Source organism: Hakea prostrata, chromosome 9 (assembly GCF_041222555.1).
Source record: "Hakea prostrata isolate BN-2017 chromosome 9, UWA_Hpros_2, whole genome shotgun sequence".
NCBI classification, from domain to species: domain Eukaryota; kingdom Viridiplantae; phylum Streptophyta; class Magnoliopsida; order Proteales; family Proteaceae; genus Hakea; species Hakea prostrata.
This window is the reverse complement of record NC_142608.1, coordinates 7,451,181-7,469,299: the sequence shown is the minus strand read 5'-3', so window position 1 is coordinate 7,469,299 and position 18,119 is coordinate 7,451,181. Positions and strand designations below refer to the sequence as shown.

General features: G+C 38.2%; 1 protein-coding gene across 3 annotated transcripts; it reads left to right on the top strand.

Moving 5' to 3' along the window:
- Positions 1-545: 545 nt before the first annotated feature.
- LOC149004412 ((3S,6E)-nerolidol synthase 1-like) lies at positions 546-12,141 on the top strand. Of its 3 annotated transcripts, none has more exons than XM_089169585.1 (7): positions 8,377-8,592; positions 8,684-8,951; positions 9,838-10,210; positions 10,304-10,537; positions 10,650-10,788; positions 10,884-11,138; positions 11,623-12,141. In XM_089169585.1, the coding sequence occupies exons 1-7, from the start codon at positions 8,398-8,400 to the stop codon at positions 11,911-11,913; spliced, it is 1,755 nt and encodes a 584-aa protein (XP_089025711.1). In that variant the 5' UTR covers positions 8,377-8,397; the 3' UTR covers positions 11,914-12,141. The 3 variants fall into 3 exon arrangements, with proteins under 3 accessions (XP_089025713.1, XP_089025711.1, XP_089025712.1); XM_089169586.1 differs by having other exon boundaries at positions 10,304-10,522; positions 11,623-12,140; XM_089169587.1 differs by lacking the exons at positions 8,377-8,592; positions 8,684-8,951 and adding an exon at positions 546-807 and having other exon boundaries at positions 11,623-12,140.
- The last annotated feature ends 5,978 nt before the right edge of the window (positions 12,142-18,119 follow it).

Genomic DNA, 18,119 nt, shown 5'->3' with positions numbered 1-18,119 from the left:
TACATACAGGGAACACTAGAAATCCTCCTGTTCATACATGAGAGATGAAACACGTTGTCATGATCGTGTTACATTGATCCCCACCGCTTCGTTCTGGGCCTCTTCCTCCGTTTCCGTTACCCTTAGGGTCAGCAATTCTATGTTATCTTGACCTCGACCACTCATTCCATCTTTACTACAGGCAGCTCAGTGCTATGCAATTATGGCACAATTGCACAGTAATGGAGATCTATCCAGCCTTGTGGAGTTCAAATGGCCTTCTCTCGCAACCTTTCATCTCCTTCCACCATCACCACTCGTAGAACATATGTTTTCAGTACTGCTTCTCGTCTTCACAATATATTTGCTGCTTACAAATACAATGAAGCCATCATCCGATCCCTCAACCTCGTCTCTAAACTCTCCCCAGATTATATGGCAAGCACTGCAATTCATCACTCCTGTACACATTTTCCATTTTAATCAATGGGTTTTAGTTTATTTGAGAGCAATAGTAGTTTAGTCGAGTCTCTGACATCTCTTTCTGACCTTGTAGGATGGGCTTCGGATTAAGCACGTAGAGAAAGTGCATCCAAGCTAAGCTTATTCTGAACCAACTCCAAGATCCATTAGAGCGTCTGATCATGATTGACGCACTGCAAAGCCTGAGAATCGATTATCATTTCGAACCGGAGATAAGGGAAGTAGTCCTATCTAAGCATTATGGAAGCCTTAGTTCGAGTTCTATCCCTTTCGGCGATCATAATCTCCATAACGTTGCACTTCATTTCTGGTTATTAAGGCGAACTGGTCACTGGGTTACTGAAGGTTAGTATTTTCCGACGGAATTTTGTTGTTTGTAATTATTTTTCCATAATCTCTTGAAATTCCCTCTTAAGGTTGTATTTGAATTGAAACGGAAATTTCTGTCTCCGGAAATTTCTCGCTCCTTTCCTCAGAGTCCAGATCCACTCCGTCAGGCTGCTCATACAGCTTTTTTTTTTGGTGAAAGGCTGCTTGTCCAGCTACACCCACATGACAAGGGTAGGCTTATGAGTTTCACACTCATGTGAGGAATTTATCTGCTCTAGTATTGACACCCTCCCATTACCTTCAGTTCGCCGTTAGATTTTAGACACGTGGATCATTCCAATCGGATGAACAAAAATTCATCCGAAAAATACACATTTCTATGTTCCCAATTCTCTCTCCTCTCCTTCACGTCTCCATCTTCGGGCCTGCCAAATTTGTGGCGGCCAATCAAATGGTAGCAGTTTTGGGCAATTTTAGTGGCGGGCAGTTTTTTTTTTTTTTTAGTGAGGTTAAGAGCTTTGATTTTGGATTAGGATTTCTTCCCTATATATAAAAGCTCTCTTGAGGGGGCAAAGTTGATCCGGACACCGGAGTTCCAAAAATATATCCTTATTTCTCACTGTTAAGGATAATAATGGTTTTTCGCAACCTGAAGGCAAAACAAGAAAATTACATGCAAACCTAGTCGAATCTAGGGTTGCCCTAGCCACCACTACTCCATGCGTACAAGGCTTCAAGAACTCCACTCAAACTCAACTACCTCAATGTGTGTAAGACTTCAAGAACCAAACTCAAACTCAACTACTCAAGAGACTCTAGCAATTACATCTTATTCAAAAGGTGGATCAAACTCAAAGTTGTACTCAAACACACAAGAGACATAGTTCATACCAAACACAAATAGATAACTTGAGTAATTCAAACTCTAGAGTCGAAGATTAATGTTGAACATGACTCTTGTAACTGTAAATATGTAATATGTACTACAGTCAATCTTAAGGAAGCAAATCACATTCCCCTGGATGTAGGTTGCAGAGATCAACTGAACCACGTAAAACTGAGTCTCTCACTCTTACACACCTTAACTCATGGCTTTTAACACCCACTATTCATGTTTGAATTTAAGATTTCAACTTTAAATTTTAAACTCGATTGCTTTCGCATGTAATAACTTGGATCTCTTGTAAAAGTCCTCAACGATATGCATCCTTAATATTATAATTTATCTCTCCCCTATACTCATCTCTCCAAAAGGTTGCACCTTGGATTCTCCAAAAATGTGAATTATTAGTCTCCTCCTCCCTTGATATTTCTAAATGAAAAAATCATCATTATTTATATTCCTTTCATTGGTTGCAGTTATGGAGAGAGAGAAATTTCCTTATAAATGAAATCAGTTGCTTATAACAAAGTAAGCACTTTCAAACTCAAGTGTTAATCTAAGTAGTTGAGTCAATATATAGTTGATTGGTGGTTCATGGAACAAGTGTCTTTAGCAGCTTCAAATATAAGAAAGGACACTTCAAACTAGAACTAAGAGGAGACATAAGAGGAATGATGAGCTTATACGAAGCTTCTTCCCTTCGGACAATGGGAGAAGAGATCCTCAATGAAGCACAAGGCTATGCTCGCAAGCACCTTGATGTTTCTCTGATGAACCCCCAAACACATGTTGCCAGAGCCGTAAATGATACCCTTGAGAATCCCTACCACTTGAGCTTGGCTAGATTTCAAAGCAAACAAAATCTCCATAGTTTCCATGGCACATATGGATGGAAGGACCCTTATAGAAATTTTGGAAGATAGATATTAACATTGTTCTATCCATTCATCGACATGAACCCCTGGGAGTTTCTTAGTAAGTTGCATCAGTTGTTTTTAATTTGTTTGAGTGTTGTGAGGATCAAACAAGTTTCTATTGAATTAATTATTTAGATTTTGGACATGTTTAGCTGGTGGAGATAACTAGGTCTATCAAAAGAGCTAAAGTTTGCCAGAAACCAGCCATTAAAATGGTATATGTGGTCTATGATGGTCCTTTCAAATCCGAAGTTCTTCGAGGTTAGAATCAAGACGACGAAAATCATCTCAATTGTTTATGTGATATATGATATTTTCGACATTCAAGGGTCATTGGAAGAAGTTGCTCTCTCCACTGAAGCAATCAACAAGTACATATTTATGAAGTTAAGTTTTCATAATGAATATAAGCAAGTTCGAACTACTCTAATCTGATGTGAGAGCATGCTTCAAGGTTCTTGATGAAATCACCAACAAAATTGCTTTTGATGTCCTCAAAAATCATGGTTGGAACCCTATGCACTCCCTTAGAAAGGCAGTAAGCTTCAATTGATTCTTCATGCTTCTCTACCCTGAATGTGATAATGTTAACATGACCCTTTACCTAATGCTCTATTTGCTGCTAACCTGTAGTGGGGGAGCATTTGTGATGCCTTTTTGGTGGAAGCAAAATGGTTGGCTTCAAAGCAGGTGCCCAAGGGGCAAGATTACCTGGAGAATGGAATGGTGAGCTCAGGAGTTCATGTGGTGTTACTTCATGGGTTCTTTCTCCTGGGCGAAGGTATAACTAAGGAGAATGTTAATCGCCTGCAATAGAGCCCATGTCCTGCTCTCATGTCTTGCCCTGCCACAATTCTTCATTTATGGGATGATTTGGGAAAAGCAAAGGTAACTAATACTCGTAAGGAGTCTCCCCTACCCTCAACAGATAGAGGATTGTATTCCCTTCACATCCTTCCATCACACATTTAGGAAGTTGGGATCTTCTACTCGTTAAGATAGAGGTCAATGCTCTCTCATACCTCTCTACCACACATTAGGAGGGGACATACTTGTGGATTTTGACCAGAAAAATTGAGGTGGGGGCCCTTTAGTAGCCCCCTCTAGAAATGCAGTGGAAAAGTGTGAAGGGAGTACAGACATCTATCCATTAAGGTAGAAGATTCGGGCTCCTGTCTCTAAGCATTTATATTCCATTTTATCAATGCTTATAGGTGGGCCCTTCCTAAATGTATGGTGAAGTCTAAAGAGAGTACAATCCTCAATCCCGACAAATAGAGGATATCCCAACTTGTACAATGGTGATGCGTGTTACCTTACGATTGCCTATCAATTTTTAGTAATTTGTTAAATAATATGGATTGATAAACCGGATGAGAAGCAAGATGGACATGATGGATCATACTTGGACTGCTACTTGAAGGAACATAAGGGTTCTTCAATTAAGACTGCATGAGAACATGTTTCCATTTAATTTCAGAATCATGGAGGTGACTCAATGGGGAAGCCCTAACATGGAACTCTTTCACACTATCTCTTACGCAGGTCTCACTTAATTCTGCTAGGATGGTCAGGGTGATGTTTGGTTACGATGATAATCAAAGTCTTCCAGCCCTAGAAGAATATATCAAATCATTGATCCAAGAGAGTATTCCTTTGTAATGGAAATGAAACCATACTTACTGTGCTCTCTCCTTTATTAGGAGTTGAACAAGACGCTTCTGAATGCGTTTTATAAGGGTAATTACATTCTCAGACGGCAAGAAGACTTGGGTTAGAATGGAGAGCTCCAATTGCTTTCCTGATATTAGAAGTTTCAGTGCGAACTGCGTGGCCTTATTCTTGTGGGCTAGCCATCAGAGTTGGTTACTTTAGTTAAACAAGTAGAGAACCTGACATACATTTTAACGCTTTGGTTAAAGGACATTGTAATGCTGGGGATTTAGAGGCAGCCACCGAGTATGTCAAATCGCCAAAAAATGAGAGAAAGAAAAGAGCGATGCCCATGGTAGATTTCAATGGTCTCCAAAAGTTATACATAAAGGTTAACATGAAATAGAAGGAAGAAGAGGGCTGATTGGATCTGGCGTTGAAGACTTGAAGGTGAGCAAAAAGTCTCTGTGGCTTGTTGAAGCTATTAGCCTTTTCTTTCCTTTAGGTTGCGTTTGTTCGCAAAGGTGGGGTGGAAAAAAACGGGTGGGGAAAAAAAATACATGGGTCCCATGTGTAGTGGGGTGAGGGAGAAGAAAAGGAAAAAAAAAGGGTTTTGTGGAAAAGTAATGGTGGTGGGTCCCACTTTTTACTTTTCTCAACTTTCCCACAAAGTCCTACTAAATATGTGGGGTTTTAAAATGACTTGGGAAGGAAAAGTTGGAGTGCCACATCATCAGAACTTGTCTCTCATTTTCCCACCCCAAGCAATCAAACAATTTATAATTTTGGGATTTAAGGGAAAAGTAAAAAATTTACACTCTTTTCAATAATTTTCCCACCTCACCTTTATTCCAGCAAACAAACGCAGCCTTATGTACATGTTTCAAGTTTCCTTAAAGGGGTTGGTTTTGGGCAAAAAATATATAAACTTGAGGATCAGCTAGGCCAAGCTTCGGGTTCATTAGGACCCAATATGTACATAATAGAGCTTGTGCTTAGCCCGATTAGGATGGTTTATAGATAATGTTTTTAAATGATGTAGGTATAATATTATAAACGGATAAATAAAAACTAATTGAAGAATAATGGTATTAGTAATGGGGGGGGGGGGGTTTGATAAACTAGGTAACTTATAATATGGCATCAATATTAGAAATAACTCAAGGGTGGCACTCCTAAAAACTTAGGATGTGGGCATAATATTAGAACCGGATAAATAAAAATTAATTAAAAAATAATAATATTAGTAATGGGGGGGGGGGTTTGATAAACTAGGTAACAGATAAAAAAAACTAATTAAGAATAATGATTTTTATTTTTGGTAAAGAAGACATTTATTGAAAACTGGAGCTAATACAAACATTGACTTCTTCATTGAACATTGAAGAAGCCAACTAGCCAAGGATTGGTGTTATGCCAAACAGTCGGTAGCTCGACCGAGAGGGCCACCTTAGCCAAGGAATTTGCAATCAAGTTGCAAGACCTTGGAATGAAAACAAAAAAACAAGATACAAACTCTGTTTGAAGCTTATGTATATCATGATAGATCTGAAGGATTTCACGATCTGGAGAGGAAGCATTAATTTGCTTAATCACGTCCAAACAATCATATTCGATTATAATCTCTTTGACTCCACATCTAATGGCTTGGAGGAGACCGCTCGAACAGCAACTGCTTCTGCAACTAGTGCTGACTCACAGTTGATTCCTTCAGAATCTAAAATCACGGATGATACATCCAACTGCTCCTTTCTTTGAATATTTGGACCATGCACCATCACAATTAATCTTAACAACATGCTGAGGTGGAGGAGACCATTTGCCAACATTTGAATCAGACATTGATACTTGCTGCCATTCAAAACAAAAGGAGTTACCTTTCATCCTAGCTACTGCAATGAATTCAAAGAAAACCCGATTGGCAGCATTCAACACATCTAAAGGTGAGCTGTGCTTCCCATTAAAAATAAGCTCATTTCTAGCCTTCCATATAAACCAAAATAAGAAAGTGGCTATAGAGAATCTCTCATCCGCAAATCTTTTATTTTCCTTAAACAATAGATCCCAACTAGCAAACCATTCTTTCAAGGAAAAATTAATCATTTGCATTGAAGGAGGAGAAATAGAATAAGCAAACCATACCGCCTTTGCAAATGGACAGTTCAAGAAAATATGCTCTGATGTTTCAATATTTGCATCACACCTTGGGCAGCAAGGATTAATCTGAAAATTCCTCTTTCGAAGACCATCTCCAGAAGCAATGCCCTGAGCACATATTTTCCAAATAAGTACTTTAACCCTTAGCTAGGTTTTTGAATTCCAAATTCTCTTCCAATGATCTTCACGGAAAAAGGCATCTTCTCCATTAGAGTTGTTCACAGTAGGATCTTCTTTCAAATTATTTAGAAAGTGATAAGCTGACTTAACTGTGAATTTTCCAGATCTTGTCCCGCTCCAAATAAATTTATCTTCTTGAGGAAATAAGCTAAGTTGAATTTTTGAAATTTCCTGCACCTCATTTGGTAAGAAAACCTCTTCCAATAAATCAATCCTCCAAGATCTTGTATTGTGGTCAATCAATTCTGCAACTTTGGAAGGATTGCATTCCTCTGTTTACCGAGATCTGATTTTAAAACCATAAATAATAGGAATGCAATTATCTTATCAAATATCAATCTTTTCTCCATCTCCCACAATCCAAACCATGCATTTTTTTAAGAAGATCACGCCCTTCCAGCAAACTTCTCCAACCCCATGATGGGCAATGTCCAAGTTTGGCCTGCAAAAAGTCAGAATTAGGAAAATATGTATTTTTTTAACATTCTAGCCAAGGGGCACTTGGATTGGACCATAACCTCCAAGCACTTTTCATAAAGAGAGCTTGATTTTGTAGCAAAGGATCCCTTAGACCCAATCCTCCTTTTTGCTTTGATTTACATAATTTCTACCAAGAGACCCAATGTATTTTATGTTTATCTGTATCATCATCCCAATAAAAGTTTGCCATATCCCTTCTAATACCAGTCAATAATGCTATGGGTAATTTGAAGTGGGTGCCCACATAATTCAAAGAAGGCAAGGCTGAGGCTTTCAATAATGTTTCTTTCCTAGCTGAAGAAAGCAAAGCACTTTTCCACCTTTGCAATTTCCTCCCAATTCTTTCCTTTACATTATAGAAAATGAGTTTTTTTTTTATGTCCTTAAGTCTGTGGAAAGCCCCAAATACTTTGTTAGTCATTCACCAATGAGAATTTTTAACACTCTAGAAAGCCATCTCTTAATTTTTGGGTGGGGGAGTTTGATAAACTATATAACTTAAAGGATGACAGCAATATTAGAAATAACTCAAGGGTGGCGCTTCTCCTATTAATATCTTTTTCACCAGAAGGCAGTTTAATCCCAAGAATTGAGGAGAGAACACTAGCCAAATTTGAATTTCCTCCACCCGGGGGCTGGGTGTAGTTAGTCCACTTGACTCAAGCCGCCCATTTGTGTCATGTGATGCGAAAAGGAAAGGTATACAAGCAGGAAAGTTGGAAAAAATTTGGGTCATGCACCTTAATTCAAGCCGAAATTTTGGCCGTTAGATTCAAAATTTCGACCAAAATCTCGATCCGTCTGCCTGAAAAATACTTGGCTTGATGGTTAATGCGCGTACCCTAGAACGTTGGATGCACCGTGCACTTTGGTGCATAAGATATGGACCGCACATTGGCGTCAGAGACTGGCCCACCACGCGTGGATTTGAGTTAGTTACGACTTACGACTCTTACGAGTCTTAAGACCAAACATCGATCACGTGAAGCTTGAAAACATATATGTGAAGCAGAGCACAAGTCCGATTCCCAGTTCCCATTCTTAGGTCAAGCAGAGCAATTCGTAACGATTAGTAGCGAGACTTAAAATCCTCCTGTTCATACATGAAACACGTTTTCATGATCCTGTTACATCGATCTTGATCCCCGTTCCCTCTCCGTTACACTTGCGTGTATCTGCCTCCTTCTTTCTATGAAAGGGAACTTGAGAGTTGAATTCAAGATTCTTATTCTGTAGAAGCGATAGTAATACTGCACTATAAATTAGCCCGTGCCTTATTGCAGGAGGCTCATCTCTCTCTCTCTCTCTCTCGAAGTCTAACCTTGTGGAGTTCAAATGGCCTTCTCTCGCAACCTTTCATCTCCTTCCACCATCACCGGTCAGGTTTCTGCAGGCAGAACACATGTTATCAGTACTGCTTCTCGTCTTCGCATATCTGCTGCTTACGAATACAATGAAGCCATCGTCCAATCCCTCAACTTCGACACCAAATCCTCCCTACACCACATGGCAAGCACTGCAACTAATCACGTACCCCTGTACACATTTTCCATTTCCATTAACAAGTTTTAGTTTAGTTTAGTTTCTGAGTTTCTGACGACATCTCTTTCTGATCTTTTAGGATGGGCTTCGGATTAAGCACGCAGAGAAGTGCATCCAAGCTAAGCGTATTCTGAACCAACTCCAAGATCCATTAGAGCGTATGATCATGATTGACGCAGTGCAACGCCTGGGAATCGATTATCATTTCGAACCCGAAATAAAAGATGTCCTGTCTAAGCATTATGGAAGCTTTAGTTCAACCACTTTCCCTTTCGGCGATCATAATCTGCATAATGTTGCACTTCATTTCCGGTTATTGAGACAAGCTGGTTACTGGATTCCTGAAGGTGAGTATTTTCCCGCCCGGAATGTGGGTGTATGGCTGTATGCATGGACAGCTTGGGTGGAGTGGATCTGCACTCGCTTTTATTAAAATTTGAGTTTGAAACAAATTTTTCTATTTCTAGAATTCTCGCCATCTTTCCTCACGTCTGCTATGATAGTGCATCATCTGGGAAGGAGAGCTGTGAGTGTGGTTTCTTCCTCTTCTTTCTTCACGGTTAATAAAGAACGAGCAAGATAACAAACGTGAGAAGATTTAACTCGAGAAGCGACGACGAGAGAGAAGAAAATGGTTTACTCTGAGTTTCCATAAGAATTGTTAGATTTTAAACCACTTGCTAAAATCTGAAAAATAATTTCATGAAATTATGAAAAAAAGAAAGAATTTATTTTTCAAGCCCAATATATTATAAGTAATAGGTTAAGAGTTTAGATTTCGGAGTAGGATTTCTTCCCTATATATGAAGTTCCAAAAATAAAATCCTTATTTCCCACTATTCAAGTTTGAAATAAGATTTCAACTTTAAATTTTAAACTTGATTGCTATCAGATGTAATAACTCGGATCTCTTGTAAAAGTCCTTAACGATATGCATCCCTAATATCTTAATTTCTCTCTCTCTCTCCCCCATACTCATTTCTGTAAAAGGTTCCATCTCTGATTCTCCAAAAATGTGAATTATTATCTCTCGTTCTCCCTTGATATTTCAAAGTGACAAAATTATCATTATTTTTATTCCTTTGATTGATTGCAATTAGGGAGAGATAGAAACTTTCTGTATAAATGAAATCAATTCCTTACAGCAAAGTAAGCACTTTCAAACTCAGTTAAACTCCAGCGTTTATCCAGCAATTGAATTCATATATAATTGATTGTTGGTTAATGGAACAGATGTCTTTAGCAGCTTCAAGGATAAGAAGGGACACTTCAAGGTAGAACTAAGAGAAGACATAAGAGGAATGATGAGCTTATATGAAGCTTCTATCCTCCGGACAATGGGAGAAGAGATCCTTGATGAAGCACATGATTATGCTCGCAAGCACCTCAATGCTTCTCTATCGAACCCCCAACCACATGTGGCTAGAACCATAAAGGATACCCTTGAGAATCCCTACCACTTGAGCTTGGCTAGATTCCAGAGCAAACAAAATCTCATTAGTTTAAATGGTAGGTATGGATGGATGGGTCCCTTAAAGGAACTTTGGAAGATGGATTTTAATATTGTTCAATCCATTCATCGACATGAACTCTTCCAAGTTTTCAAGTAAGTTGCACCGTCATTTTTTTTTTTTATTTTAGTGACGATCAAACAAATATCTAGTGTTTTGATTGTTTGGCTTTTGAACATTTCTTTCAGGTGGTGGAGAGAACTGGGTCTATCAGAAGAGCTAAAGTTTGCTAGAAACCAGCCATTAAAATGGTATATGTGGTCTATGATGGCCCTTCCTGATCCAAAGTTCTCCGAGGTTAGAATCAAGACGACGAAGATCATCTCACTTGTTTATGTGATAGATGATATCTTCGACGTTCGAGGGTCATTGGATGAAGTTGTTTGCTTCACTGAAGCAATCAACAAGTATGTATTCACGAAGTTAGGTTTTCTTTTTTATTTTATTTTTTTGGTAAACACGATGTTAGGTTTTCATAATAAATAAGCAAGTTTGAACCACTTTAATCTAATAAGGGATGATCATTATGTATAGATGGGATGCCACTGGAATTGAGCGACTGCCAAACTACATGAGGACATCCTTCAAGGTCCTTGATGAAATCACCGACGAAATTGCCTCTGATGTCCTCAGAAATCATGGTTGGGACCCTACGCACTCACTTAGAAAGGCGGTAAGCTTCAAATTATTGTTCATTCTTCTCAGCCTTGATGTGATAATGTTGATATACAACCTTTATCTAATGCTCTATCTGCTGCTAACCTGTAGTGGGGGAGCCTTTGTGATGCCTTTTTGGTGGAAGCAAAGTGGTTTGCTTCAAAGCAAGTGCCCAAGGGGAAAAATTACCTAGACAATGGAGTGGTGACCTCAGGAGTTCATGTGGTGTTACTTCATGGGTTCTTTCTCCTGGGAGAAGGTATAACTATGGAGATTGTTGATCGCCTAAAACAGAGCCCAGGTCCTGCTCTCATGTCCTGTCCAGCGACAATTATTCGTTTATGGGATGATCTGGGAAATGCAAAGGTAACTAATACTCATAGGGAGTCTCCTCTACCCCCGACGGATACATGGTTGTATTCTCCTCAGATCCTTCCATCACACATTTAGGGAGTTGGGATCTTCTACTCATTAGGATTGATGTTAGTGCTTTCTTCAAACCTCTCTACGACACACATTGGGAGGGGGCCCACTTGTGGATTTTGACAAGAAAAATTGAGGCCCTTCAATAGCCTCCTCTAAAAATGTTGGAAAAATGTGAAGGGAGTACAAACATCTGTCCATCAAGGTAGAAGATTCGACCTCTCACCTTAGAGCATTTATGTTCCATCTTATCAATGCTTAGAGGTGGGCCCCTCCTAAATATATGGTGAAGAAATTTAAGGAGAGTACAATCCTTTACCCCGACAAAATAGAGAATATCCCAACTTGTCCAATAGTGATGCTTGTTACCTTAAGATGGTCTTTCAATTTTCAGATAATTTGTTAACTAATATGGGTTGATAATTAGGATGAGAAGCAAGATGGACATGATGGATCATACTTGGACTGCTACTTGAAGGAACATAAGGGTTCTTCAATTGAGACCGCACGAGAACATGTTTTCCATTTAATTTCAGACTCATGGAGGCAACTCAATAGGGAAACCCTAACATGGAACTCTTTCACACCATCTCTTACAAGGGTCTCACTTAATTCTGCAAGGATGGTCAAGGTGATGTATGGTTATGATGATAATCAACGTCTTCCAGCTCTAGAAGAATATATCAAATCATTGCTCCAAGAGAGTATTCCCTTGTAATGGAAATGAAAACATACTTGCTGTGCTCTCTCTCTCTCTCTCTTAAGAGGAGTTGAATAATATGCTTCTGAATGCGTTTTATGAGGATAATAGATTCTCTGCAACGAGAAGATGTAATAAAATTTTATTGGCTGGGCCTTTTTCTTCTAAATTTCCTTTTCTATTGATTCCTACGGATTGAATCCAAAATAATTCTTGAATGAGGTATTAAACTCCAGGGATGAATCGAAGAACATGTAAGGCATCCTTTCTATTAAATCTAAAACATAGAAGGCATGAACCTTGAATCCCAAGTGTGCTTAACTTGAAGTCATAAAGAACAATGGTTTTGGGGCATATTGGCGCTGATTTTTATCGATTTCCTTACTACAACAACAACAACAAACCTTGTCCCAACTAAATGGTTGGGCATATACAAACTAGATTTCTGAATAAAGAAGGAAGAAGGTGTGGAGAGAAGAAAATTGGAACTCAAGACCTAATTGAACATACTGCCCCACCACAGTGCCAGAAACACATCTGCCAAAAAGCGATGATGTTGGTCCGTGGCTGTATATGTGTTGCTAGAGTCCAATATCTTCCCAGTCAAAATGCACAGGTGGTTCAATAAAACACACTCCATCTCTCTTTGATGAATTTATCTCTCACTAAGCCATATTAAATATTAAGAGTTACCGATGTGAATGCAAATAGAAAAGGGCAAACCTGTCCAAAGGCTTCCACACAAGCAGAGTCCAGGAGGCAATTTTTAATTCCCATATGTTAACTCCCATACTCCTCTCATCTGCAGCTCCTTCAAACAACCACTCCACCACACAACATGCACTAGTATCATTCAATATTACACTTTGATAAGCCTGCCAAGGGAAAAGGAAAATTTATAGAGTGGAGGAGAAGACAGAGCAAAAGAATCATTTTGACTGAACTTGGTAGGCTGAGGAAGCTGTTCCATAAACCAATCCATGTGGAAAATCAACTCTGCTGATAGCCTTAGGGCCTGTTTGGTTACATAAATCTAGAGATTTCAAATCTTTGGATTCATGAATCTGAGAATTATACCCGTTTGGTTGTAAAAATCTCTAGATTCATGAATTCTATAGATTCACCTTTTTACACTAAAAACGTGAATCTATAGATTTATGGGTAAGGGGTGAAATCCAGAGATTTCAAAAAAGCTATACATTTGCACATTCACAAAAATCAACGTCGATCAAATATTTTTTTAGGATGAATCCACAGATTTCATCCCACAACCAAACACTTAATTTTATAAATTATGACTCCATAGATTTGAAGTCTATAGATTTGAAATCTCTAGATATTTGAAATCTTTAGACTCATGTAACCAAACAGGCCCATTGTAGAAACCAATTCCCGATGAATTCAACGTTCCACAAAAAGTTTTAAATAAAGGTTAAATTGAGAAAGGAATGTAAATGATAAACTTCTAAATTCAAATTCAAATCCACCATAACTAACTCTATCCTCAATTGATCTTATATCCAACCGATAAGAAGAGTTTGGGTTATGGTTAAAGTGTCAACAAGTTATAGAGTTTGATTGTAAACAAATTGTAGTTCAAATTCAAATATTTAAATTGTAATTCAAATACTATTAATATACATCTCCCACTCACAAACTTGAGTGTAGAAGAATTCTCTCTCAATGGAGTTCTCTCTCAAATGAAACTCTAACTCGGTGTCAGTTTCTCAGCCTCTGACCATAGTCCACATGATCCTTAGGATCTTCTCTTCTCACCACAAAAGCTTCGAATTCAAATTCAAATTCAAATTCAAATTCAAATCCATCGTAACTAACTCTATCCTCAATTGATCTTATCTACAACGGATCAAGAAGAGTTTGAGTTATGGTTAAAGTGTCAACAAGTTGTAGAGTTTGATTGTAAACAAGTGTCAAATTAATATACATCTCCTACTCACGAATTTGAATGTGGAAGATTTCTCTCTCAAACAAAACTTTTACTTGGTATCAGTTTCTCAGCCTCTGACAACAGTCCACATGATCCTTAGTACTTTCTCTTCTCCCCACAATGAGCTTACCTGCTTCCTCCAGCTCTGCCATGGTTTCCCCTCTCACCTACCAACATTGTCTCTCTCTTACTTGTAAAGCTTGATCAAAGAAACTATCTCCTTTGGAAATCACAACTTCTCCCTATACTTCATGCACATGACCATTATGGCTATATCGACAGAACCAATCCAACTCCACCTTAGACCATACCATACCCAGTCACTGCACCACATCACCCACACCAACCTCCATTCCTAACCCCACATATTCTCAATAGCACAAGCAAGACCATCCCAAATTGGATCATTCCTAACCAGATGATCTTATCTTGGATCATCTCCTTCCTTTCTGAAAGTGTTCTTTCTCAAATTGTTGGTCTCACCACTTCCCACACTGCTTGGAGTTCCCTTGATCGAATTTATGCTTCCCAATCCCAAGCTTGCATAATGCAACTGAAATACCAACCCCTGCAAATTCGCAAAGGCCACTCTTCTATGGCCGAATATGTTTAGAAGATTAAATCTTTTGTTGACCATCTCGTCGCCGCTGCTCATGCGGTTCCGATGCTGATTATTATTCTCACAATGCTTCGTGGCCTAGGCCATGAATTTGAATTTTTTTTGCCACCTCTATTACCTCTTGCTTTGACCCTCTTCCCCTTGATGATTTCATAGGCCTTTCACTGAATCAAGAAATCTTCAAAGATTAAAGAAGACAACAATTTGACTTGCCTTTATCATAAGTTAATTTATCCATCAGATCAAACCCCCAACTGTCTAATTAAAATTGTGGCCCCTCTCATAGCTATGGTAGAGGACGTGCTTGAGGTTATTCTAATCGTGGACGACATGCAATGAATCTTCACCCTCTCCTCCCTACCCCTACAGTTGCTTGTTAGATTTGTAACAAAACTAAGCATATAGCGATGCAATGTTATTTTCGTTATGCACCAAGTGCCAATGCCTCCAAGTTGAGTTCTTGCCCAAAAGCTTTCTTGGTAGTGCCCACGGCTTCATTTGATCTTTCTTGATACCTAACTCAAGTGCCACTCATCGGGTTACATCCAATGTAACCCACATGGATACAATAATGCTTTACCATTGTACTAATCAGCTTCTTATTGGTAATGGCATTGGTTTGCATATAAAAAATATTGGAAGTGCTTCTCTATTAACCCTTTCAAAGATTCTTACTTTATCTAAAATGCTATATGTTCCTTCTATTACTAAAAATTTTCTCTATATGAGTAAATTTATACATGATAATGATGTTTATATGGAATTTCATCCAAGTTCTTGTTTTGTGAAGAATCCCAAAATTGGGACATTTCTACTTCAATGATCGAATGAAGATGGCCTCTATAGCTTCCATCCACCAATCACATCCCCCTCTGTTCATCTCAGCAAACATGTGTCTCAAGAAGTTTGGCATGACCTATTAGGGTATCTGTCAAAGAGAACTTTGGACTCTCTTTCGTAGTCCTGACCTGCACCAATCTTCATCCAATTCACCAATTTTGTGTGTCACATGCCAGATGGGAAAATCGCATAAATTACCTTTCAAGTTGAATAAATCAAGGGTTGTATCTCCATTCCAGTTATTACACTTTGATTTGAGGCCCCTCTCCATCACCATCTACATAGGGTTATAGTTATTATATTTCTTTCTTGGATGATTTTAGCAGATTTACATGGCTTTTTCCACTTGTACCATTCTAATGCACTTTCAATGTTCAAGCAATTATGTTATTATGTAGCCATTGTCTTTAATTTCAATATTCAAAATTCCGTCTGGCCTCCTGTGTTCAGAAACACAGTGAACTGCAAACAGACGGACAACCGTCTGGTGCAGTTTTGCTGAATCAACTTAGGGCTGGGACTTGGTTTGGGTTTTTGGACTTTTTGGTCAACCCTAAGCATTGTACACCTCACTAACATGTCATAGGTCACTCTAGTAGCATGAGTTACATATTATCAATGCATTTACATAAATGTGTATGCGAGAGTGTCTTAAACCCTAATTCAGCCTAAGTCTTGATCATTGAAGTTCTTGAGTCTTCTTGTATTCCATTCTTCATGATTATCTTCATGTCCATCTTGGCATGGTCTTCATGTCCATTTTGGCATGATCTTGGCTTTGACTTGACTTGAGCATATGGCTTTGACTTGGAGTTGGTACACTTGTTTCTCATCTTAAACTAAAACAACACAACTCAATATAGCCATTAGTAATTCATGTTTGTTATCATCAAAACCAATGGAGGCTGATGTGGCAAATGCTGACATAGCATTTTTCAACATATAGGTTATGAGGACTCTATTCAAATGGAGGATCTGTCGTCAACAAAATATTATGAAAAAGCGACTAGAGAAGAAGTGGATTTGCATGGAGCTTCATGCCCGTGCTAGGACTTTTCTTTGGAGTCGGTTTCCAGTAGAAGATTAGTTTAGTTTAATTTCATTGCAAACAAACAATCCTTTCTTTTAGACTTTGATGTCCAGTTTTGTTTTCTTTTGGATTATGTTTTAATCCTAGATGAGAGCTAATTGTAACATTTTTATAATTCAATTTATAACTTTAAATGATGGATTATTCTTTATTCTTGTCATTTGAGCCCCCCCCCCCTTTGCTAATTTATAACTTTAAATATGGATTATTCTTTATTCTTGTCATTTGATTTGCTATATCATATAATTGTATGGATTTATCACTTAACCGAGATCCTGTAGTATATCACCCCCACGGGTATTCGGGTATGACCAAATCCAGCTGGGTGGAATATGACACTAGGAGACCTTCACCCATCATCTTTATCTCTAACACTCCCCTCCAAGTTGGAATAAAGACATCGTTGAAGATCAACTTGGACATCATGCGCTAGAAATAATTTTAGACAACGCCATTGTAAGAATATTAGCAATTTAGTCTTTGCTTCGAATGTACGGAGTATGGATGGTTTTGTCTTGAAATTTTTCACGAACAAAGTTACAAACACTTAGTTCTTTAATTGAAGACAAGAATCAAAGCAATATAAGAGGCTGCTTGATTATCGGAAAACAACTTCATAGGTGCACTGGACCCTCTAAAAACTATCTCACGCAAAAATAGTCATAGCCATACTAGTTCACTGGTAGTGGAGGCCATTGCACGATATTCTGATTTAGCACTTGATCTTGCCACAACATTCTATTTTATACTTTTCTAGGTGATGTGATTTCTCATTAAAAACATGTAGAAGCCATAGGTCAATCTTCTATCTGTTGGATTTCCAACCCAATTGACGTCTGTAAAACTATGATTTATGTATGGTTGGTTTTCTTCATTAAAATGCCCCTTCCAAGACAAAGTTTCAAGTGCCTTAGAATTCTATCAAAAAGGGCTATATGTCCTTTAGTAGGAGAATGCATAAATTGACTTACATAGGTGATGGCACGTCTAATAAGTGAGATAGATCAAACTTCCTACCAATATTTGAAAACATCCAACATCCTTTAGGGGAATAGTATTTTCAACAATTTTTCTACTGTAGTCCATAGGTGTTTCTGTTGGAGCATCTCCCAACTTCCCTACTTCTTTTAATAGATCCAAAGCATATTTTCTCTGAGAGATAAACAAACCTTTACTAGAATAATTAAGCTAATTCAATTCCAAGAAAATACCGTAAACGATCAAGTATTTTATGTCAAAGGTCTTACTCGGATGGCATTTGAGAGATGTTATCTCATGAAAATTGTCACCAAAAATGACAATATCGTGAACATAAACAATAACAACCACAATGTCCTGAGCATTTCTTTTAATAAACAATGAAGAGTCTAAATCACACTTTTTAAATCCAAAATCCATAAGAACTGAACTTAACTTACCATACCATGCACGAGGAGACCGCTTGAGTCCATATATGGTTTTATTTAATTTGCATGTCAATTCAACTTCATTTGATAACTTATAACTAAGAAGAATGCCCATGTGTACTTCCTCTTCCAAATTTCCATGTAAGAAGGCATTTTTCACATCCATTTGAAATAGGTGCAATTTTGGCCACTCAGGCCAACCCAGCCCAACCCAACCTAACCCTATGTTAGTGTAATTAAGTGAAAGTTATGTTTATAGTTAAATTTAATACAAATGCAAAAATAGAACAAGTGTAGTGTTGGTTTGTTGGTAAAAGCTAT